General features: G+C 60.5%; 1 protein-coding gene across 13 annotated transcripts in view; it reads right to left on the bottom strand.

Annotated features, from left to right (window-relative positions):
- The window catches only part of PITPNM2 (phosphatidylinositol transfer protein membrane associated 2), a 102,877-nt gene that overhangs the window by 4,912 nt on the left and 74,617 nt on the right, over positions 1–23,348 (bottom strand). For 6 of the 13 annotated variants that reach the window (XR_009405858.1, XM_059408286.1, XM_059408288.1 and 3 more), the window contains 16 exons: positions 19,029–19,243; positions 17,843–17,964; positions 15,258–15,485; positions 12,822–13,133; positions 11,782–11,877; positions 10,054–10,158; positions 9,810–9,880; positions 6,743–6,990; positions 6,137–6,326; positions 5,900–6,019; positions 5,124–5,335; positions 4,459–4,637; positions 3,144–3,314; positions 2,535–2,684; positions 1,329–1,493; positions 467–628 (listed from right to left, as the gene is read on the bottom strand). Coding sequence is in view for 12 of the 13 variants with exons in the window: in XM_059408286.1 (XP_059264269.1) it covers positions 467–628; positions 1,329–1,493; positions 2,535–2,684; positions 3,144–3,314; positions 4,459–4,637; positions 5,124–5,335; positions 5,900–6,019; positions 6,137–6,326; positions 6,743–6,990; positions 9,810–9,880; positions 10,054–10,158; positions 11,782–11,877; positions 12,822–13,133; positions 15,258–15,485; positions 17,843–17,964; positions 19,029–19,243 (2,746 nt within the window). In the remaining variant the exon portion in view is untranslated. The remainder of the gene's footprint in view (positions 1–466; positions 629–1,328; positions 1,494–2,534; positions 2,685–3,143; positions 3,315–4,458; positions 4,638–5,123; positions 5,336–5,899; positions 6,020–6,136; positions 6,327–6,742; positions 6,991–9,809; positions 9,881–10,053; positions 10,159–11,781; positions 11,878–12,821; positions 13,134–15,257; positions 15,486–17,842; positions 17,965–19,028; positions 19,244–23,348) is intronic. The other 7 variants (XM_059408291.1, XM_059408296.1, XM_059408290.1 and 4 more) reach the window with 4 other exon arrangements.

Here is a 23,348-nt window from a genome sequence, read left to right as displayed (position 1 = left end):
TAAGCCTCTGCCTTTGGTTCAGGTCATGATCCCAGGGTCTTGGGATCAAGCCCCGCATCAGGCTCTCTGCTCAGCGAGGAGTCTGCTTCCCCCTCTCTCTCTGCCTGCCTCTTTGCCCACCTGTGATCTCTCTCTCGGTCAAATAAATAAATAAGAAATCTTAAAAAAAAAATGTGCCTTTCTGATGGCCGCACGCGGGAGCTGCTCTGAGTGATGTCTGGTGGGGGCCAGGGCTCTCCCCGCTTCTGCCCAAGGCCTGCTCGCACAATCCCGTGGTCCTCAACCTCCAGCCAACTCCACCCTGTCCGCCGCCTCCCCGGGTCTGCACCCTCCCAGCCCGAGTCTCTAGCTCCCTGGTTAGGCTTCAGCGGGCAGGGCGTGATGGTGAGATGTGCCTGGAAATGGTGAGGGACCCTCATTACGGGAGGACAGCGTGTGTGGACGGAGGCCGTGTGACACCCGGTACCTTCTCTGGTGTCCAAGTCAGGGAGGCGAGGCGCCCGCTCCAGGCTGGGGCTCGCCTGCCCGGCCTGTAGGGGGGGCCCCGGGGTAGTGGGGGGTGGGTGGGGCAGGGCGAGCTGCGACAGGCGCCGGACGCTGGGGGTATGGCTGAGCGACACCGGGGCCTCTGAGAAGCGAAACAACGGGGCGGGGTCAGCCGTGCTGGGACCACCGGCGTGCCACCACAGGCCAGGAAGGGCGCTGGGGAGAGGGCCAGGCGCCCCGGCCTTCCCCACGGAAGGATACTCATGCCGGCCTCAGCTCAGGTGCAGCCAGAGGCAGCCGGTCACGTGGTCTGGGAGGACGGAGGGGGCAGCTGGCCCTGGGCCCCGGCAAGGGGCTGACCTGGGCTCTGCTTGTAGCTGCTGAGAAGCTTCGGAGAAGCCAAGCAGCGACGGAGGCCATGCTGAGGTCTTGCCTCCCTGGCTCCCCTCAGCTGCTCTCCGGCTCATCGGGGTCGGGCTGCTTGTCCAGAAACAGCCCACGGCTTCCTCCTCAGGGGGAATGTCCCCACTACACCCCCCTTCCCTGAGCGGGGGCTAGGACCCCTCCTCCCAGGCCCATCGCCTCCTGCCTGGACTTGGCCCTGCTGGGCCACCCCTTCGAACACTCCCTCCCTCCAGGGTCCTCTCTGGACATTTGGAGCCGTTGTGGGTGTCGAGGAGACCCCGGTCACTAGCCACCTCTTGCCAGTAATGCCTTCCCCAGCTGTCTCCAGACACCGCCAACCACCCCGGAAGCTGGCAGGGCTGGGGGAGGGGCGGAGAGGGTAGTGCATAGTGCAGACCCCCTGCGACGACAGACAGGCAGGCCACCGCAGCACTCACTCTGGGCAATGCTGGACGCTGTGTAGCTCTCGGCCATGCCCGACACCTGGCTGGCAATGCTGATCTCACTGGCTCGGCGGAAGCCTCGGGGGGCGGGTGCTGCGCCTGGCGAGGAGGGGGCCGCGTGCTCTTGAAAGACTGTGTTGTGGGTCTGGAGTGCGTCTGCTGCAGGTGGACAGGAACCGGAGACCTGGGTAAGAGCAGGCCCCCAGCCCAGCCCCGCGGCCCCCTGAGCAGCAGGAGGTAGGGCCCAGCGTGCCCTGGGCAGGGTGGGCTGGAGCCGTGGCCGACCCCTCCACCTGCAGGCGAGCGGTGGCATCGGAGCACAGCTGGCAGTGAGGGGGGGACCAAGCATGCCCGGGGTCTGCCTGCTCAGGGCCGAGAGGGCAGGGCACGGAGCTGAGGTGGGAGAGAAGGGAGGGCTGGGGCAGGGCCGGACAGACAGACCAACACAGACACAGTAGGCAGGGAGGCAAGGCGGCCAGGCTCACGCCCCCCCTGGCCACCCATCTGACCCAGCTCACAGCTCCTGATCTCCTAGCCCCCCCAGCCTCCTGGGCTCCGCCTAGCAGGCCTGACCCGCAGGGCGTTGTAGCTGGGTTTGGGGGTGCTAACAGGAGGGCCTGCAGCAGTCTCTGGGGGATGCTAAGGGCGAGGCAAGCCCCTCCCTGCCTGTCCCTCACACGGGCCATACCGAACCAGCTTCGAATGGGCGTCTGGGGACAAAGCAGGTGCCGAGGGTGTGACTGGGCCAGGGCAGAGCAGGGAGAGTGGGGGCTCGGCTCCAGGACCCCGTGCTGGTGGGTACATGAGGGGCCTGGACCCCCTCAGGCAGGGAAGGAGTGGGACTCTGGATGACCCCCTCACCGGGACTGGAAGCTTCTCTAGCAGAGCAGGTGGGATGATGGTTGGGCCTCACCCCTCTCCTAGCCGTCCCCTCCAGCCTCACAAATGGGAGACAGAGCCTTTGGACTCACACCCGTGCTAGGTGACCCCAGGACAGCCGCTCTGCCCTCTGAGCTCCCAGGCTCTCGGTGCACAGAGAGGAGGTGCGGAAGGCCCGATCCCTAGGACTTGTCCTGTCTGGTCTCCATGGGACACCGCTGTCCCACAGACTCCAAGTGGCCAAGGAGGGCACGGGAAGTCCCTGAGGACCAGCGGTCAGCCAGCGAAGCAGACGCCACCACGAACGGGGGTGTTACACACACTCAGCACAGCCCGGGCTCGGACGGGGCCCGTCTTGCCAGGTGAGCGCGGGAACGGGGATACTGGTTTCCAGGAAGCCGTCCCCTGCGGGGAGAGGGGCCAGGGGCCCACCCTCCAGGACCAGCTCGGGGTTTCTCTGCACTGTCTCGACTGGAGGCAGACGGGAGAGAACAGAGGACAAGAACAGACACTCGCATGGGCAGTCCAGACACGTTCCTCCGACACGGACACGGTGGGGGGGGGGGGGTTCCTTGAGGACCAGGACGTGACAGGACTCCAGGACACACTCGAGGACAGGGGTGTGGATGGGGGCTTCCCGGGAAGGGCCAAGAGTGGGCGATGGGCAGCAGCCCCCACACAAGTTCCCTGCTCTGAACCCCGTCGCCACCCACTGTCGTGATGGGTCCTCACAGCGGGGAGGGGGTCCTCATCCCGGTCTGTCCCCCACTCCCGCACCTGGGGTGAGGCCCTGACCCCCTTGGCTGATGCATCCCGGACCCACACCAGGCACCCAGCTTCCCAGAGGAGCTCAGTGCAGGCTGCCCCTTCCAGCCCGGCCGGGGCCCTAGGCCACCCCCCAACCCTGCGCCCCACCCCAGGGCCTCTCACCCAGCAGCGTGGAGCAGCCGTCCCCCAGCGGGTAGCGCTGGTAGCGAGGGATGCTGGAAGGGGGCAGGGCGTGGAATCTCCGCTCCAGCAGCGGCTCCAGGCGGGAGGCGGACGGGTCGGCGGGGTGGAAGAGGTTGTAGACTTGCTGGCAGGCTGGCCGCAGCTGGAAGACTGGGGGTGGGGGCGGGGGGGCAGGGAGGGGCATGGCAGAGCCCTGAGGAGGCCGGGTCTATGGGGCGGGGGGGGCGGAGGGGGGGCTCCGAAAGCTCCTCTCTCTGGTTTGGTATATGTCTTTTTATTAACCAAATTTGTTTTAAACCAAGCAGGGTGGGGCCGTAGGCTGTGCGATGGGGCTGCTCTCCGAGCGGGTCACAGTTGCTGGGGGACCGGGGACCCTAAGCGTAAGGAGGAGTAGTAGATGTCTCACCTTTAAACACACATGTAGGAACTGCCATACTTCTGAATCTCCCCTCCTCCCCCAAGAACACAAAAATGTGGGTGTCCTTCATTTCAGCCCTGCAAGTCCCACGGACCCATCTTGGGCCCTGGGTGTCCTCCGTGGTGGGCCGGGCCGGGATTTAGCCAGCCAGCGGCTCTCTGCAGACTGCTGACAGCGGTTCTGGTGTCTCATGATTACAGATGATGTTGCCAAACAGCACGGTCCCTAAGTCTCTGCTTCTGTACAAGCCACCTCTGACTTGCTCTTGGGCAAGTGTCCACACCAATCTAAGCCTTAGTTTCTCGCTCTGTAACCTGGGGATGTAACATGGGCCCTGCACGGCCCCTGTAAGGACACTGGGGCTCTCTGGGCCACACTGGCTGATCTGGGGAGGCACCTTGCAGGGACTGCTGCTCTGACAGGCTGCTCAGCGACATGTCACACCCCCCTGTCCCTGTGGCCTTGATGAGGGTCTCTGGGGCAGCGTGACCACAGCCCTTCTGGGACTGGGAAGCCAGGCACCTGGGAGGATTTGGGGGTGTCTGGCTTCCATCTCTTCCTTATGGGAAGACTTCGGGCCCGGGAGACTGGGTCTATGTCCGTCTGATACCAGAGCAGCCCTTCCCTTCTGGACCTCAGCACCCAGAGGTGCTTGGAAGATGAAACGGAAGAACAGGAGCCCAGAGATTGGGGCCACAGTCTGAGCTGCGGGAATAGGAGCAAAAGAGAGCAGCGGGCCCGTCTGGGGAGGGCAGAAGTGAGGCTGATGCAGGAAGGGGCCTGGGATGTGGCCACGGCCTTGTGGTCAGGGTCCACTGAGACCCTCTACCCGGTTCATATACCCCCTGCCCTGTCCTGCCCCCGCAGAGCTCTCACCATCCAGGGCAGGGATGACGGTCTTCCTCAAGGCCAGGACGAGCCCCAGCGGGCACCCGAAGAGGAAAAGGTCTGCAATCTCAAAGTCGAACTTCCCCACAGCCCCTGTGCCGTCCAGCATGGTGGAGCTGCTCGAACGGCGGGAGCTGGGCTCGTTCCTCAGCACACTGGCATGGAGGCTGCGGATGGGGGCCTCGTGAGGTCACACCATACCCCTGGCTAGCTCTCAGCCTCCCAAAGGAAGCACCCCCCAGGGGTCATCAGGCCCACACGAGGCTCAGCCCCTGAACTCTCCTGCAGATGTGGCTGCCCAGTACCTGCTGGGACACCTCTGGTGACAGCCAGTCCCAACCTCTCTCGGGGTGCCACTGCCTTTAGAATAGATGTCCCCGATGGGTTCTGCCCCCCAACTCTGCCCCATCCTGGACGAGCTGTTCCCTTGGGCTCAAGATGGCCCTCGGTGTGTACAAGATCCTAGCGGCACCCAACAGGCCACCTTCTCCTGACCAAAGAGCCGTGGGCCCAGCCCGGGCATCCCACTACCCTCACGTCAGCCCTCGAGGTTTATGTTCCCAATTCTGAGGCATCCCTCTCTCTTAAGGTTCCCCCGTCCCCTGGCCATGGGCCTCAGGGTCGGACCTGGGGGCCCCGCTTGCCCCAAGCACCTGGACAGGAAGGCCTGGTGCTGCTGGATGGTGTCCAGCTCGTAGGTGGACGAGTCGCTCCTCTTTCGGGGCAGCTGCCTCTTGGGGTCTTCGACACCATTGCTTCGGGGGAGATCCACGTTGCTGCGGCTAAGGTGCCGACTGCTCTCCAGGCTGCCGCTGCCGCCCTGGGCCGCATTGGCCAGGGTCCCGGGGGACAGCAGGTCAGTGTCCTGGAACAGCCCCATGGGGGTTCACTGCCCGGTGGCCACCGACCTGGGCTTGGCTTCGGTCTTCTCCTTCTCGACTCCAAGGCCACTGCCCCCTGCCCAGCTGGCCTCTCACCCACGCCAGGGAGGGGAAGCCCTGTCCCCCCAGCCCGCTGGCTGAGTCCCAACAGCCTCCATTCCTGCCTGAATGGGCCGCCCGAGTCTTTGGGACCTCTCAGCGACCTCGCAGTCTTGCACAGCCCCCTGACCCCAGGCCATGTGCTGCTGGGCAGCAGAGGGATCTCAGATCCCCTCCTGCTGGGACGCTCAGAGGGGCTGCCCGCTGCACCTCTTAGGGCTAGATCCTTGCTCCCTACGGTGCAGACCCTCCTCCACCGCCCGCTGAAGCCTCATGGGCTCCAGGCTCGGTCCCACCGTAGCAGCTCACCGGCCCCGTGCACCCGCCCCGTCGGCTCTGGGTACCTGTGCTGACAACCTCCGCCCTTCCTTTCCCTTGCCTGGGGGAGGTGTGGGGCTAGCAGGTTGGTGCTGAAGATGCCCCCACTCTGGGGGCAATGGGCATGGTACCTGCACACTGGCCACGCTGCCCCGGCGGCTGCTGCTCTGACTCTCGGACACCGGCTGGTTGCCCTGGCACAAGGCGTCGAACGCCAAGATGCCCCCGACGCAGTCCCCAATCAAGCAGACCTGGAGGCGGAGAGGCTCTGGAGGCTGAGTGCCTGCCCCGCTTGCTGGGGCCCAACTGGGGGGGTATCCCCCCCACCCCGTGGGGCTCATCTGCCCTTCTCCCGCCCCACCACTCACCTGCCCATTGAAGGTCATGCCCTCCTGGGACTTGATGAAGTCCCCATAGGCAAGGTTGGCCCGCTGGATCACTGCGGCGATCGCCTCCTGGTACTGGGGTGAGGAGGTGGCCAGCAGGGGCAGGGCAGCCAGGGGGATGTGGTCCTGGCTACTGGACAGACAGCCTTCATCGTGGCTGTAGGGGCTAAGGCTGGGGGAGGGGGCCCGGTCAGGAGAGAGCAGGTGGCTCAGCTTAGCCTCAGGGGCCCCTCCCTGACAGGGCAGCAGGCCTGCCACTGGAGAGCCTCAGCTGTGACAGGGCCAACCTCATGGGGTCGCTTCTGGGCCAGGCCCTGGAAGACTGGGTAACAGAGCTGGGGAGTAAAGCCTTGCATCTCAGGGGCAGGTCAACAGCCCCACACCTCAGATAGGGAAACTGAGGCTCAGCCTTGGGCCTGGGGCCCCTCCTCTGTAAGCCCAACCATCTGCATAGGTTTTGTTGCCTCTGGACAGAATGGGCTGGATGGTAAGTGTGGACACCTAGATGGGGGTCCTGAGGCTAGGGGAGCAGCCTGACCCTAGGGGCCAGGTGCTTTGGGATGGGTGGTCTGGGTCCCAGGCACTCACTTGGAGACGAGGGCAAAGGCATCTGAGCAGATGGGTGGGCAGGGCACCAGGCGGATGGCAAGGCGGCCCAGGGCGCTGGGGTAGTGCACGCGCATGACGGTGTCGAACACGGTGGCGATGGTGTTGGTGTCGCCCTGCTTGGAGCTGGGGTCCCCAGCGCCCGTGTCCAGGATAGTGCCTCCGTGCAGCACCAGCAGCAGCACGTGGATCTTGGAGGCCGGCGCGGCCAGGGGTGGGCTGACCTCGTCCTGCACGGGTTGGCAGGGCGTCAACTCCACGGGGACTCAGCTCCTTGCTGGGCCCGTGTCACCCCGGGGGGGGGGGGGGGCGGTGATCTGGCCCAATGCTCCCTCTCTGAAGTCCCAGTTCAGTTCCTCAGCTACAGGGCCTGGTGTGGGCAGCCTCAACCCCTTCCCCTGGGGAGGCCAAGATGGTTCCTCTCCCTCTCCACGAGCAGCTCTGCCCACCCCCCCTCAGTTTCCACTTTCCATCAGGGGCCAGGTGGCAGTTTCCAGCCTTGGCGAGGGGCCCTCTGCCCGCCTGAGCACCCACCTTGGTGATGTTCAGTTTCCCACCGGATGCCACCCTGAATTCAGGGGTGCTCTATGTGAGGCTCTGGAGCCTGCCTGCCCTCCATGTGTCTGCGCCCCAGGGCAGCCTCAGCCTGGGCCGGCCGTGATTTTGGGCACAGGGCCTGCAGCTCTGAGCTCACCCCTCATCTATACCGGGCTTCCCTTCTGTTCCCGGTGCTGCCGTTCCCGGACTCTAAGACCAAGGTCTCCAAGCATCTTAGAGCAGGGAGGGGATGTAGGTGCACCTGCCTGAACCACCCTAATTCAGGAGGGGTTAAGGACCCTACCTCCTGCTGGTCAGGCCTGCATGTGAGGTCACAGTGAGACCCGAGACTTGTACACATTTGCACGGGGTTGGAACTATTCTATCTACAGCTGAGGTGGGCGTGGCCCAGAGAGACTGAGAGACTTGTCCAATGTCACACAGCACATCAGTGCCAAGCTGCCCCGGAACCCAGAGTTTCTGCCACCGATTCAGTGTTATCCTGCCAACCCCAGCTGTAGCTGCATCCCCAGGGGCCTTTCTCCACCTTAACTTACATTGTGTGCCTGCGGGAGCTAGGACCAGGGCCCAGGAGAGGCCACTGGAGAGTATGTGCCATGTCCCTATTATGTCCAGGCGTGTGGGGGACAAGCAGGGGACCAAAACCATCTGGAAGGTCCATGTGAGGACAAATGGCCCTGAACTGGGCCATAGGATGGCGTGTAGGCAGGGGCAGCAATGAGCCCCAAGTGCCAACACAGAGCTTAGGTGGGGGGTGGGCAGAACGGGGTCTGGACCCAGGGGCTGGTGAGGCTGCCGGGAAACACAAGGGAACGGGGCCGGTCCAGGAGCCACGGAGCAGCGAATGAGAGAGGCTGGTGGGCAGTACAGGGTCTGGAGCCAAGGCAAGATTGGGATGAGGCCGGTCATTGGCCAGTTGTGGGCAACGGGAGTTTGGGCAGGATCACAGACCTGGCCGAGCCTGGCGATGATTCCTGTCCGCACAGGAAGGCTGACCATGGCTGGCCGGCCTGGGCAGGAATGAATTCACAGCCCGGGCAGGGCAGGGTGGGGCCCCCAGCTCCCTGGACCAGCGGGCCGGGAGGAGCGCGGGAGGAGCTGCCACATTGCCTCAAGGGCTTATCAACAGGCCAGGCCAGGGGCTCAAGGAAGGAATGTCTCAGGGCAGCCTCACCATCACCCACTTAGGGAGGTGGAGTCCAGCGGTCTTCAGAAACCCAAGACGGGCAAGGGGTGGGCAGTGAGAGGCCGGTGCCTGTCTCCTGCGACCCAGCACTGGAGGCTGGGACTGTTTGGGGACTCCCGGAGGCCAACTAGAGACACGGCTCTGCTCCCATACGTGCCTAACCCTAGGGCACACCCCACCCAAGACTCGACTCAAACCCTGTAGGAACAGACCCTGGGGGAGGTACAATGCAGCAGTGGGCGTGGGAGCCATGGGGCCAGCTCTGGAGAGCCAGGGGGTCCCCATCAGTGTCTCCATAAAGCCGTACCCCCCCCCCCCACCAAGGCTGGGTAGGGGAGGCTCCGGTTTGGGGGCTATTGCAAGCAAAGGGATCTGACTCTGGATGGCCGTGCCCAGAACCGGTGCTGGGTTCCCACACACGTCCCGAGCCAGACCTAGAGCCCAAGGCCCCTTCTGCCCCTCCGGAGGGCCGTCAGAGCTGTGTGCGCCCTAGGTGGGGAGGGGGCTCAGTATGCTTTATGTTGCCATTAACCGGCCACTGGAAATCAACTCCTCTCGTCCCACTTTGCCTTCTAGAAAAGCCCACGTTGACCCTGGACCCAGAGTAGAAAACCCCAAGTTGGGGAGGGTGGTGTGGACGCTACTTCTCCTCCCTGGCAGTTGGTCCGAGCTCCCCAGGGGTCCCGAGTTCCTGGAGGTGCTGTTTCCACCTTGGGCAGCGTGGGGCGAGAGCCGTGCGGTGACCACAGCATGACAGCCCCAGTGCAAACAGCTCTGACCGCCCACAGCTGGAGGAGGAGAAGGGGCCCGAGCCCTGTGCAAAGAACCCCCGAAGCGGACACAGGCGCTCTGCCAAGATAGCTTTATTGGACGCTGAGGGCCCCCCGAGGCCCCTGCGGGGCGGCTGCCGCTCAGTTCTGCCTAGACGGCTTTTGCATGCCCCACTTCCATCTTATATTCTTCAGCAAATGCAGAAAGGCTGGGTACAAGGTGAACATCTTTTTTTTGGTCTGGAATTTGCCAGTTTCTCCTTTCACTCTCCATGGGTGGAGCTGGGTCAAGGCCTTCTTTGGGGGCTGTCTGCAGTCCTTCTTGGTTCTCAGGGACGTCGGGGCAGGGAGTAAAGGGGCCCCCAGGCCTCTCTGTGATGGCGCCTAGGCCAACGAGGACGTGAGGCGGTGGGCGCCGAGGTCTGCCTCTGCACCCCACGGGACCTGTCCTTTGAGCTCAGCCCCCGCCCCCTGCAGCCCGGGGGGCCGTGGGCAGCATAGCCCCCCGGACCTCTGCCCCTGCCCAGGCACCCACCTCGATGATGTTCAGCTGCTCCACGCTGGAGGCCACCCTGAATTCAGGGGCGCTCTGGCGGTAGAGACCATCTGCAACACGGAAGTAGGGGAGCTGTGAGCCCACGGGACAGATGCTGCGACCCAGACAAGCGGGACCCTCGGATGCCCAGCACCGCACAGCAGCTGGGTCGGAGAGGAGGGGCCTGGTCCCCACAGCCCGCTCCCCAGATACTGAAGCACCCCACCGCCCCCCACTCGGGTACCCTGTGAATCCTCTGGCTCAGGGCTTTCGATCTTGTCCATGAGATCATTGGAGTTCCACTTGGTGATGTCCTTGGGGAATATCTCCTCTGAGTCGGACAGGTCCTCTGGGGAGGAGAGAGCAGGGCTTCGGCACCCACCGGAGGGCAGGGCCCGAGGGGCGCGAGGAGGCCTGGCTGGGAGGTGCGGGGCCTCGTGGGGCCACTCCGGGCGTTCCCGCGGCTCTCTGGCCTGTGGATGCCTCTGAGCTCGCTTCCACCCCCCTTCCTTAGCAGGACGAACAGCTGACCGACACCCATGGAGCTTCGGCCTGACCTTTTCTAAAAACTGTGATAATGTTCCCGTAACATAAAATTCACCACTTAACCACTTGAAGGCAGCCTTCCGTTCGTTCCCAGTGCTGTACAACCACCACCTCTGCCTGGTTCCGGAGCATCTCCAGCTCCCCAAATGGAAACCTTGCCCCCGTCAGCAGTCGCTCCCTGTCCCCCTACCCAGGTGCTGGTGACCACGGAGCCACTTCCAGTCTCTAGGGATGGGCCGGTCCTGGACATCCCACAGAAGGGAATCATACAACGTGGGGTCTTTTGTGTTTGGCTTCTTTCCCCGCGTGCTCTACTGCCATATTGCCCGGACTGGCAGGGGTCCATGGCTCAGTCCGTTCTACGGCTGAATCCTATTTCCCTACAAGGACGGACCGCGTTTTGTCTCGCCGCTCATCAGCTAACATTCCTGACTGTTTCAACATCTACACAGACGGCCTTGTTTCTGCTTCTCTGAGGACCGCAGTCTGGGGCGCTGCTGGGTGGGAGGTGGCTGTCCCGGTGGGCACCGGCCCCCTCCCCCAGCCCTGCAGCCTGCCTCGGTCCTGCTTAGTGTCTGTGGACAAGTCCCTGTCCCCTCCGAGCCTGTGTCTTGCTTTGTAAACGACAAGCTGGAAACCTGTCTCCACAGACCGGTCTGCCAGTGGAGAGGAAGGGCCAGGGTGGGAAGCAAGTGAGTGTTTTAGTGAAGTTGACCCTTGAACAACACAGGGGCTGGGGCGCTAGCCCCTTACCCCCGGCCCCCGCCCCCAGTCAAAAATCCACATCAAACTTGATTCCCCAGAAACTTAACTATTTATAGCCTATGTTGACCAGAAGCAGAACCGATAACATAAAGAGCCAATTAACACAGATTTTGTATGTCATGTATGTGATACACCGTATTCTTACAACAAAACAAGCTAGAGAAAACACAACGTCATTCAGAAAATCATAAAGGAAAATACATTTACGGTATGGTACTTATCCAAAAAAAATCCACGTGTATGTGGACCCGTGCCGTGTGCAAACCCGTGTTGTTCGAGGGCCAACGGGACCCCCGTCTCCCCAGCAAAGGTGGGTGATTCAGGAGGCTGTGTGTCACCGTGTTTATTTGGGGATTGGTGGGAAAATGGGCCATTTCGCCTATTTCCTGCTGGTTTGCATTTGCTAATAAGGTTTCTACGGGAGCTGGACGTCCATTAACCCAAGAAGAAAACAAGGTCGTTACAGAGATTTAGGAACTCGTAAGAGGCCGTGCTTCTGTAAAGAGTCTTCTGGAAAGAAACTCACAGGTGGCACAAAGCCCCGTCTGCGTCAGTCCATCCTACAGCCTGGCAGTGGCCCCGCCTCCTGGCGGCTTCCTCTCTCCCTCTGCCCAGACCCTCTCAGCTCTTCCCTCCGGTCCCCTGGGGAAGAGCCACCTACCATGAGCGTCGAAATACTCGTCGTCTGAGCTCTCGTCGGAGTCCCGGGCAATACTCTGCATTCTCCACTCGGAGATGCTGTGGCGGGAGGGGCTGGCTGGAAGGCAAAACCGCAGGCTGACCGGCCAGCCAGCCGAATGGGGGCGGGGGACAGAGGAGCCGGTGGCAGAGCAGGGCCAGGAGGGCTCAGGGGAGAAGGGAGAAGGGAGCGGGGGAAGCTCCTGGAACTTTCAAGAAGGTCCCTCCCAGCCCGCCTGGCACAAAGCAGTTATGTCCCAGGGAGGACCAGGAACTGGGAGTGTACTGGGGTTAAGGCTGGGACCTGCAGGCACACAGGCCTGGGGCCACTCCCGTGCTCTCAACAGCCCTCTGCACGGGGCGGGGGAGCCCCTGAAATCCTCCTGCAGCAGAGCCGGTAAGGCTGTGGGGCACTCCAGGAGGTGAGGGACATAAAAGGTATGGTAGGGACATCCACAGAGCCCCTCGGCACACACACAGGCCAGCCCGGTGTGGGGACGCTGGGTTTGAGTGGAGACTCCTGGCTATAAACAGGATACCCTGGTTTTTCCAAACCGCCACCGCACTTCGGCCGAAGTTCTCCCGGGAAAGGTCTTTCTCAGGCTCTAAAGGTTCTTTTGGCTTCTCCAGCCTGGCTGCTGCCCCAGGAGCAGAGACCCCTCCTGGGCATGCTGGGGGAACCCACCCAGACTCCCTCTCCTGCTGGGGACACCGGCTGCTCAGAGCTGCAGTCCTTGCAGCCCTTGTAGGGGCGTCTGGGGGCACCTGCTGCGGGGGGGAGGCAGCCTGGGCGCACTCTGAGCTGCGGCGCTGCGGGCAGGGAATGGTTCTGACTCCCCACCGGTGTGGCCCACAGGTTGGGAAGCAAGAGTCCCTGTCCGGAGTCAGAATTACCTGGCAGTGGCAGCAACCGGCTGCCGCGGACGGGGGTGAGGGCTGTCCCTGGGGTACACTGGGGGAAGGCAGAGAGACCCACCCCCCCAGCCTGGAGAAAGGCGGCGCTATGTGCCCCCGGGGGCTCACCTCCCCGCTTGGAGGACCGTGAGGACTTGGAGGACGTGGACCACTGTTTCTTGAGGCCCCGGCCCGCCAGGGGCTCCCCGCCACTGCCACTGCTGGGCTGGGCGGCATCCCCGGGCAGCTGGGCCTGGCCGGCCTCGTCCTCGGCCAGCTCTGCAGCCTCCTCGCCATCTTCGCTGAACTGGGCCATCTTGCGGGACAGCATGAGCTGCGCCTCCTTCTCCAGCTCCCGGATGTTCTCCATGTTCAGCCCGTACCACTCGTCCTGCCAGCACCAGGCCTGCCTGTGGGCCCTCACCATCACCTTCCGCAGGCCTGCCCCCAGGCGGTGGTTGGGGGGCGGGGGGTAGGGAGACAGGAGGGACAGGAGAGAGGGGCAGCGTTAGGTCCTAGGGCTGGGCGTGGGATTGTGGGCAAATCACTGTCCCCTGCCCTGTGCCTCAGTTTCCCCATCTGCCACTGAGGGGTCTGGCTCACAGATGGCCTCATGAGGTTCTACAATTGGAGCAAAGGGGCCTCGTGAGGGAATGTGGCTGCTCAAAAGCCAAGATGAATTTTGGAGGGATTCCTGCCCCGGGGGCGCTGGAGGGAAGACCCCCTCACTGTCTCCTGTCAGTGTCTAGTACACTTTTGCTATCGAATTTTCACATGGAAATCAAGTTCCAGTGCAAACTGGGTTGGTCTCTTCTCTCAAATAGAGCATATATACATATAAAATAAGATACAAAATAAGACAAAGTAAGACATAGAAGACTATGCCAGGCAAGCCAAATAACGAAAATGAAACTGCTTTCAAGGTATAAAAGATAATAAAAGAACTTTGGGGACAGAAGGCAGAGGGGGGTTGCCTGGGGCTGGGGGTGGGCGTGGGGGTGACTGTGAACATGAACAAAAGACTGGGGAGGACAGAATGTTCTAGAACCGTGTGCACGACTCTGAACACTGCCACTTAAAGAACTGTCCTCTTGCAAGGGGTGAAGTGCATGGTAATGCAAAATTAGGCCTCGATAAAGCTCGCTAGGAAAACATTAAGAAGAAAAAGAGCATCATCCCTAGCCACGCCGACCCGGGAGGGAACAGCCGCCAGCAGCGGCAGGGAGCCCTGGGACGGCCCTCCTGGATGCCCTCGCCTCCCGCCCCACCCAGCCTCACTTCTGTGTGTCACTGACTTTCCTCTCCTGCAGCCCACACGTGATTTTCCACATGGCACTTTGGGCTGTCGTGAGTGTTGCTGATGTTTACGTGGACATGTCACGTGGCCGTGTCTTTTCCTAACACCTGTGGGGTTCTCTCTGGGTGGGTTTCAGGTTTGCTGCTGTCTGGTATTTACTTGTTTGCAACACCATTTTGCTTATTCCTTCTTTTGTCCTTGGGCCTTTGGCTCACTTTCACTGTCTGTCCACTTTAGCTTTTACAGATCTGCTGCTCTGAACATTCTGGAACGTGTACAAGAGTTTCTCTTGGGGGCAAACCTGGGAGGGATGTCACCAGGTCTCGGGGCATGGATCTTCCACTTTCCTAGAGAAAGCGGAGCAGCTTTCCAAGGGTCTCTGTGACCCTCCTCCTGGCTCAGGCCACTCTGCCTCCCCCACAGTCCTTCCTAAATCCCTCCACCCTGTGCTCCCTGGAGGGCGCCCTCTTTCAGCCCGGACTGTCTCGGACCCCCAAGTCCTGGGCCAAGGCCTCAGGCATGGCACCCGTGGGTCCCACATGGAAGAGACCGTCTGAGGACACGCCCCTGCCCCCTGCTGCAGGAGCGGGGGTGGGGGGGGGTGGGGGGGCTCTCTGCTTCTCTGCTTCCTCCTCTGCCAGCAGGGCTTACGGGACTATCGTCACCAGTCATTGTGAGCTGACAGGACACACGTGACACGTACTCTCAGGGGTGTGGCTTTCCTCACATCGAAACCAAAACCCTGGTTCTGGTAGTCAAAATGTATCTGCCCAGATGCCACTTCTAGTTCACGAGGCTTAGGGGGGGCTGGGCCCTTGGCACGGACCTCATGCCATGACTAGGGGGCGGGGGGCACGTAGGGAGCTGAGGGTACTGGGGAGAGAGGAGGCCCAGGTTGGGCCCAGTGGTCCACCTGTTCCCTGGCCCGGCTCCAGGCCCGGCTCCATGGTGTGAGGGCACCTGGGTGTCCCCCTGTGACATCCAGCCCACGGGGTAGGCGGGTCAGCATCAGGGAGCCGGTCTCCCCGCCCAGGGGGTTGGCACTAGATGCCACAAACACAAGCCTATCCAGAGCGTCTGGGGGGTGGTCCTAGGGGTTTCTTAAGGGGACAACCAACGTACACTGCCTGTCACCTCTAGGCACTCGGCAGGTGGCCATGTAAACCTCAAGGGAAGCTGCACGTGGGCTTTGGGTCATCTTTCGGGAGTAAGAGGGGAACGTCGAGTCATGGCCAGTCGCGAAGGGCGGAGGGCGCGGGCGGGCTCACCGGTGTCGTGGATGAACCTCTCGATCTTGGACTGCATGCCCCAGTAGCGGAACTCCACCTTGCAGAGCTTGTAGGCGCACATGATGGGGAGCACCTGCTGCTTGTATTCCTCGATCCAGTTGTCGGAGAGGGGCCCCCGCTGCGTCTTGATCGAGTGGAACAGCTTGGGGTCCTCTTCCGTCTTATACTCGTTGGGGGGGACGGGGTCCTTGACGATGTCGATGAAATCTGTGGGGAGAGCCTGCCAGTGGCCTCTTCTGCCCCTCCTCCACCCACCCCTCCCTGCTCGGTCCCCTCCCTGTGTCCCTGCCTCCCCCAAAGCCTCCCAGGCCCTTGGGCCTCATATGCCGTAGGGCCGGACGTGGGATGGGGGCTGCTGCTCCGGGCCACTCGGACCTTGGGCTCTCCTGACCTCGGGGCCTGCGTCCTCCTCTGCCTCTACATAGATAAATCGGGCGATGAGCTGAGGAGGCACGGACAGATGAATCTCCGCAGGGGATACGGGCTAGGACCGCGGTGGGGGGGTGGTGGGGGCAGCAAACGTGAAGGAAGCCAGGAAGAGCTTCTCAGAAAAGGTGGCACTTCGGCTCCAGGAGCGGAGCAGAGAAGCCAGGGAGGCCCCACAGCACGGGATGGGAGAGTCTGTGTGTGCGTGCGGGGGTGGGGGACAGGGATGCAAGCTGCTCTCACCAGGCCGGGCACCCCACAGCGCCCTGAGGGGGAAGGGGCACCATATTCAACTTGTATTTCCGTCGTGGCTTAAGGCAGGCTGCCCTGCTCTTCAGTCAGAAAGAGGTGTCGGACCTCAGCTGGTTCTGAGTAGGGAGTGGAGAGCACAGGGCTGGGTGCTGGGGAAAGAGGACTTGGGGCCCGTGGAACCTGGCTGGGTGTGGGGTGTGGGGCCCAGAGGAGCAGCAGCAACTCTGGGACGGACCTGGGCCACCTCTTGTCACATGCTTCTTCCTCCTGCTGTGTCCCTCCCAAGGTGTGTGTGGGTTACTCAGGGCTGGGTACATACTTGGGGCACACAGATCCCAGCACAGAGTTTGTGGCTTGGAAAGCCCCTTTCCCGGATGGGTGGGGATGATGGCACCTGGGGGGCCGGGCCCTGGCCAGGCTCTGGCTGTCTCGTCTCCCCCACTTGGGATCTATACTGTGGTTTGCAGACACAGAGGAGGGCTCTACTGAAACCAGCAAGGGCTCAAGAGCGCCCCCAAGGGCAGCAGCATTTGGGGGGTGGTCAGAGATCCTTCTAGGAGCAGACCACATGCACGGCCAGTGTGGGCAGGCAAAGGCCACCAAGGGGAGAGCTGGGTGTGAATGAGTCATATCTCAGAGATTTAGTAGCCAGGGCAAATGGCCTCTGGAGGGAGCCCACGGAGCTCAGGCCGTGTCTGAGGCTGGCTGGACCAGGGCTGGCGGAGGGCCTGTGTCATGCTGGGTCCATCCCTCCTGTTGTGCGTAGAATGGGTCCCACCTGCCCCCCCAACACATATGTTGGAGTCCTGACCCCCCAGTCCCTCAGACTGTGACCTTATTTGGAGATAAAGCCTTTAAAGATGTAATCAAATTAAAATGAGGTCATTAGGGTAGGAGGCCATCCTCTACCATGACTAACGTGTTTGTAAAAATGGGAATTTCGGACCTAGACAAGCACACACAGGGGGAACTGCACGTGAAGATGAGGGAGAGATCGGGGTGATGAGTTTCCAAGGCAAGGAACGCCAGAGATCGCCAGCAGCCACCAGAAGCTAGGGGCAGGGCCCGGAACAGTCTGCCTCAGTGACCCCAGAAGGAGACAAGGCTGCTGACACCCTGCTGCCACTTCCGGCCTCCAGACTGTGAGACCGTGAGCTTCTGGGTTCTTTCCCCAGTCTGGTCCTTGGTTGCAGCAGCCCAGGCAGAATCCTATAGCTCTCAAACCCGAAAACTCCAGCAGGAGGGAGGGGGTGGAGTGAGGGCTCCCCAGGAAAAGCCTTCGTGCCCATCAGAGGCTGTCTGAGAGCATGGTCCCGGGGCGCTGGCAGCCACCTTTCCCATGAGGGTCCCGCACCTGCCTGCAGTCCCTCACCCACCCCCTGGGCTCACTCTCTGGGACGCAGCAGCTATGGAGCTGCCGGGGGCCCACAGGTGTGGTTTGTGCGGCCTGCATACGTTTATATCGGAACTGGAAGATTTCACAGGCAAATCCTGATTTCTGGCCTCTCTTAAAGAAGGCTGAACACACGGGGCTGTCTACCATCGAGGGGACACAGCCCCCACAGTGCCCACGGCACTCACGCTCGGCGTTCAGCCTGAGATGCCCCCCTGGAGAGATGGAGGGGACGGGCTTGAGTGGGAAACGCCCCCAGCCTCAGGGTGTGCGTCAGGAACGTGGGGCCAAGGAGGCTAGTCCTGGCCCCCTCCCGGTGCCCTCATGCCTGCCTGGACTCTGACCTCCCGCCCAGGACAGGGGCCAGTCTGCAGCTGGCCAGGCCTGGAGACCAGGGGCAGAACTAAAGGGTCACGCAGGCAGGAAGAGCTGGGAAGTGGCCCTACTGGGCTCAGGTCCTCCCCGGGGCCGGGAGGGCGGTTCGGGTAGTTACCGATCGTCAGCTGGTTCTTCTCCACAGCAGATAGGCTGAACACGTTCGGGTTTTCTCCAGCGTCCGTTTTATAAAAGGTTTCGATGTCGATGGAGAATTTCTCCACAAAGGGGCAAGTGAACCTGCGTGTGGACGGAAAGCCGACGTCAGGAGCGGCAGCTTGCAGGGGTGGCTGTGGGAGGGCTGGGTCACCGGGCCGGAGAGGGAGAAGGGGCTGGAAGGGTGGCTGAGATGTGCCTGTCCTGTCCACCTCGGGAACCTTTCCATTGTCCCGAGAACCGCCAAGGCCAGGCTGTAGGGGTGGGGATGTGTTTAGGGAGAAGAGGGAGACATCACAGGAAGGTGCCAGAAGCCCTGAAGCCATCGTCCCACGTGTAAGGCACAGCACGGACAGAGGCACACACAGACACGCCCCAAGTGTGGGCGTGGATCCAGCCCAGCACTCTGTGACATGCCGAGGCCCAAGTCCCGACCCCCAAGCTACCAGGTCCGGCAACAAGGTGACAAGCCCGGTTGGCTGGAGATGAGCTCAGAGGAGGAAAGTGCCTCTGGGAAGAGAACTAACCTCAGCAGATCCTCTGACAAGCCCCAGCTCCTCACCTGGCGGTGGCGGTGGAGGCGGGGGGAGACGAAGCCTGAGGGGACGCACAGGGGCCCCCACCTACAGAGCTGTGGGCTGGAGCAGCCCCATCTGTTCTACTCAGCTACATGGGCGGGAGAGGATGGGGCACGGAGTGAAGACCCCCCTTTCTCTGGGAAGCCGAGAAAGCCCCGTTCAGAGTAGAATCTGATCAAACAGTGTCACGGGTGCTGGAGGCCACAGGGTGGGAGGGACCGGATGGGCCATCTGGTCTACCCTTGGTTCTTCCCAGCTGGTTGGTCAGCGTCCCGCACCGTTAGGAGATCACTGAAGGGGTTTGTACTCCCTGAGCCCTCCCAGGTGCCAATGGGGTCTCGGGTGGCCCTCGCTTGCCTCACGCCTTCCCAGCCTCCCTGGGGCAGGGGGTAAGGTATCTCGGTGGACACTCCCCTCTCCTGCCGATCCTTGAGGACAGAGGCTCCAGGAACAGAGGCTCAGCTCCCCCAGGGCCTGGGCTCCTCGGAGTGTGGAGGGTGAGCCTGCCTAGGGGGTCGTGCCCAGGGTTCCTTCCCTGCCCCACAGCTCAGGGTGTGGGGAAAGCCCCACCTGGTTCGGGTGTAGGGGTAGGCATTCCAGGACTCCTCGACCACCCTGAGGGCTGCCTTGGGGAGGATGGAGCGGAACCAGCTGGGGATGTGCATGCCGACGTGGTACACCTTGTGTGTGTACTGCCCCGAGCCGCCAGGGCCGTCCGTGTACGGCCGGTTCTCCAAGATCTCCACGCCGCTGCCTTCGCCATATGTCTCGTTCCGGCTCTTCTTCTGCGGGAACAGAAGCACTTGTGAGGGGCTGGGGACAGAACACTCTGCAGAAGGGAAGGGGCTGAGCAGGCCAGACCCAGGAGTGCTGGGAGGAGGAGAGGCTCTGGCCAACTGGGCTGACTTCTCTGGTGTCACTTCTGGACCCCCAAATCCAGACCCAGACTCCACATGCCCTGACACTCTTGCAGGAGACCGAGCAGGTCGTGGTTTCCCTCCTGCACCAGCACTGCTCGGGCACAGTGCTCTCTCGTGACTCCTGCCGGTCCCAGCACTGACCGTGTTCTCAAGATTAGACACACGTGAGGAAGCCAAGCCCCCTTTCTTCCTTCTAGTCCTCATGGTACTGCAGGTTCTAGCCCAAGCCATCAGTCAAGAGGGGCGCCTGGGTGGCTCAGTGGGTTAAAGCCTCTGCCTTCAGCTCAGGTCATGATCCCAGAGTCCTGGGATCGAGCCCTGCATTGGGCTCTCTGCTCAGCAGGGAGCCTGCTTCCCCCTCTCTCTGGCTGCCTCTCTGCCTACTTATGATTTCTCTCTGTCAAATAAATAAATAAAATCTTAAAAAAAAAAAAAAGAAATCAGTCAAGAAAAAGAAATGAGGAGGCACTCAGATTGGAAAGGAATAACTAAAACCATCTCAATTTGCCAATGACATCATCTCATATATGGGAAATCCTGAAGGATTCCCCCAAACGGGTCAGACCTAGTAAATGCATTCAGCGAAGCTGCAGGATACAAAATCCACACACAGAAGTAACCAGTGCAGAAAGGAAACAAAGAAACCATTTCCACGGACAAGAGCATCCAACAGAACAAAATACCAGGGGGAAATTTAACAAGGTGGTGAAACACTTCCATGCTAGAATCATATAACGTCCCTAAAAGAAAATCAGGATCTAAATAAATGGAAAGACATCCAAGTTCATGAGCTGGAAGATTTAATACTGTGAAGATGTCGATATTCCCCAAATCCCCAACATTCAAAGCCATCTACAGATCCAGTGCAATCCCTGTCAAAATTCCTAGGGGCCTTTTTGATAGAAATGGAAAAACTGATACTGATCCTAAAATCAGGAAGGATTAGTGCAGGAACTCAAAGAGCCAAAACAATCTTGAAAACAAAACAAGGGACAGTTGGAGCAATTACACTATCCTACGTGATATCTTGCTACAAAATTACAGTGATCAAAACAATGTAGTACTGGCATAGGATAGATCCAAAGAAAAGGGTCGAGAGTCTAGAAATAAACCCCCATATCTATATACTATATACCCAAATTTTCCAGCCAGAGTGCTGAGATCATCCAATGCGGGGAAGGAGTCTTTTAAACATGTCCCAGTCTATCCACATGCAAAACAGGGAGGTTGGACCCCTCCCTCACTTCATACACAGAGCCGGACCCAGAATGGATCAAAGACCTAAATGTAAGAGCTTAAACTCTACAACTTCTAGAAGAAAACATAGCAGTAAATCTTCACGATGTTGGATTTGACAATGGCTTTTTAAAATACAGTACCCAAAGTATGAGTGACCAAAGTGAAAACAGGTAAGTTGGACATCATAAAAAGTTTTAAACTTTTTGTGCATCAAAGGATGGTACGGAGCGAGGCAAAAGGACAACTCACAGAATGGGATAAGATGCGTGTAAGTATCTGGTAGTATGTGATAATAATGACTCTAAAATATTAAGAACTACTACAACTCAACAACAAAGAAACAACCCAATTCCAACACCGAAGGACTCGAACAGACATTTCATCAAAGTGTATAAATGGTCGACAGGGACCCGAAAAGAGGCTCAACATCAACACTACGACAAGGTACCAGTCCAGAGCCGGCAGGACGGCTGAAAGAGCAAAGGATGCCGAGTGCTGGCGAGGATGTGGAGAAACTGGCACAGCCTGGCACGGCTCGTGGCGACGTGCAACGGTGCAGCCGCTGCGTTAAAGAGTTGGGTGGTTCTTCAGAAAAGCTCCACACACAATTGCCAGAGGACCCAGGAATGCTGGTGCTAGGTGTACACCCAGGAAAAGGAAACCACGTGCACACAGAAATCTGTACGCGAATGTCCACGGCGGCTCTATTCGCAGGAGCCGAGCAGTGGAAACAACCCAAACGTCCGTGATCTGAAGAACAGGAGAACGAGTTGTACCCACACAAGGAACGAGGATTCAGCCATAAAGGAGGGACACGTGGCTACCTGCCACGATGTGGATGAGCCGTGAAAGCAACGTGTCAGAAGCCCGTTAGGAACACGTGTAAGAACGTGTAAAAAGGCCACCTCACGTGCATTCCCGCTGGTAAGAAATCCCCAGAACGGACCAGCCCAAAGAGACAGAAAGCAGACTCCTGGCTGCCTGCGGGTGGTGGGGGGGGTGGAGAGTGACTTCTCCTTGGGGTGACGACAGTGCTCTGAAGTCGTGGTGACGGTTTGACAGCTGTGAGTTTAGCCCCTAAACTGTACACTTTAAATGTGTGAATTCTGTGGGGCGCCACTGACATCTCCATCCAGCTGGTATAAAACAAAACAAACACAAGGAAACCAGTCCTGTGTCTGTACTCATTAGGGTCTCAGAGAGATCAAACATGGAATGCAGGAAGGGGCCTCGGTGCCGCTGCCTGGGAGACACGATGCCCGGGTCACCTCCAAGTGTCTCTCTGCCCCAGATGTTCTTCCCAGTGCCCAAAAGCTCAGGTTTCTGCTTATGCAGGAAGCCTCTTGGTCAAGGTCCTGGTGACTTTAAGCCCAGCATCTGTTTCCATAGTGACGTGACGGCATCGCCGAGGCCATCTTCGGTCAGCTTCCTGAACAGCAGGTGCGTGCGTGCGCATGCGTGCGCGCACACACACACACACACACACACACACACTCGTAAGTGTACTCGCCCACGCGCACACACACACAGGGACTCCCGAGAGCATGGCCTTACCCCTGGGGCACAAAGACATGCTCTATGTCCGTGGCCCAGAGCACCTGAGTCCCTGTCAGAAAAAAAAAAAAAAGTAGGAAAGACCCCTGTGGAGGTCACAGACGGAGTCCGCGGGGACGCACACTTTAAAAGAGCCCCTGGAACGTGGCCCAGATTCCATCATGAAAGCAGCGACCGTGCCCCCGACACTTTGGAAGCTCCTGCCTCTCGCGGTAGCTTTGTTCTTTCTGGTTGCGCCACGTGTTTTCTTTGCACGTACTTTCTCTTTCGTGACGGCAGCAGCCCCTTGAGAAAGTGCAGTATGCTGCCGTCCCGGGGTGCAGGTGGGTAGGGCCCGGGCTAACAGAGCTGAAGGGGCTCCCTCTTGTCCTGGAGGAGTCACTTCTCTCTGGTGTCAGTTTCCAAAATTCAACATCCGATCTATGGTCCTACGTCCAGTCCGCGTCCTGCTGTGTCTTTAGAAGAAGTGGGGACAGAAGCGCCGACGGGAGGGACGCAGCCGCCAGCCAAGGAAGCTGGCAGCCCCCAGAGGCTGGAAGAGGCAGCGTAGGATCCCTCCCTAGAGCCTTCAGCGGGAGCAGCACGGCCCCACTGAACACCTTGGTTTGGGACTTCTGGCCTTACGAACTGTCGTTAGCGAGCACATTTCTGTGGCCTGAAGCCCTCCGGTCTGGGATGCTTTACTATGGCGGCCCCAGAAAACAAACATATCTGGGGTTCAGGGTGGCTCAGTGAGAAGGGGACATGCAGGTCAGAGGAGCGAGGGGTGCCTGGGGTCTCCAAGGGCTGTAGGGGGGTGCCCGGCCTGCCGGGGAGCCAACACAGAAGAGATGGGAACCAGGGAGCAGGGGTGGGGAGGGTCCCACGGGCCTCTGTGGGCTACACATAAGCCTCTGCCATTCGGGTGACCTGAGCCTCAGTCGTCCTCAGATTCCTCGCCCGAAACGGCCGGCCTGTCCATCCCAGAAGCTCCCTCCTGAGGCTCGAGGGGAGGATCCTGCTTTGCCTCCCCCAGATTCCAGGGGCCCTTGGCGTTCCTGGGCTTGTGGCCACATCACTCTGCTCTCTCTGCCTCCACCGCCACATGACCTTCGCCGGGTCTCTCCCTGTCTTCCCTTCTTCTTATGGGGACAACAGCCGTTGGATTTAGGGCCCACTCTCCACCCCAGATGATCTC

Source organism: Mustela nigripes, chromosome 8 (assembly GCF_022355385.1).
Source record: "Mustela nigripes isolate SB6536 chromosome 8, MUSNIG.SB6536, whole genome shotgun sequence".
Classification (NCBI taxonomy): Eukaryota; Metazoa; Chordata; class Mammalia; order Carnivora; family Mustelidae; genus Mustela; species Mustela nigripes.
Note: the sequence above shows the minus strand (reverse complement) of the source record. Positions and strands in the feature narration are given on the sequence as shown.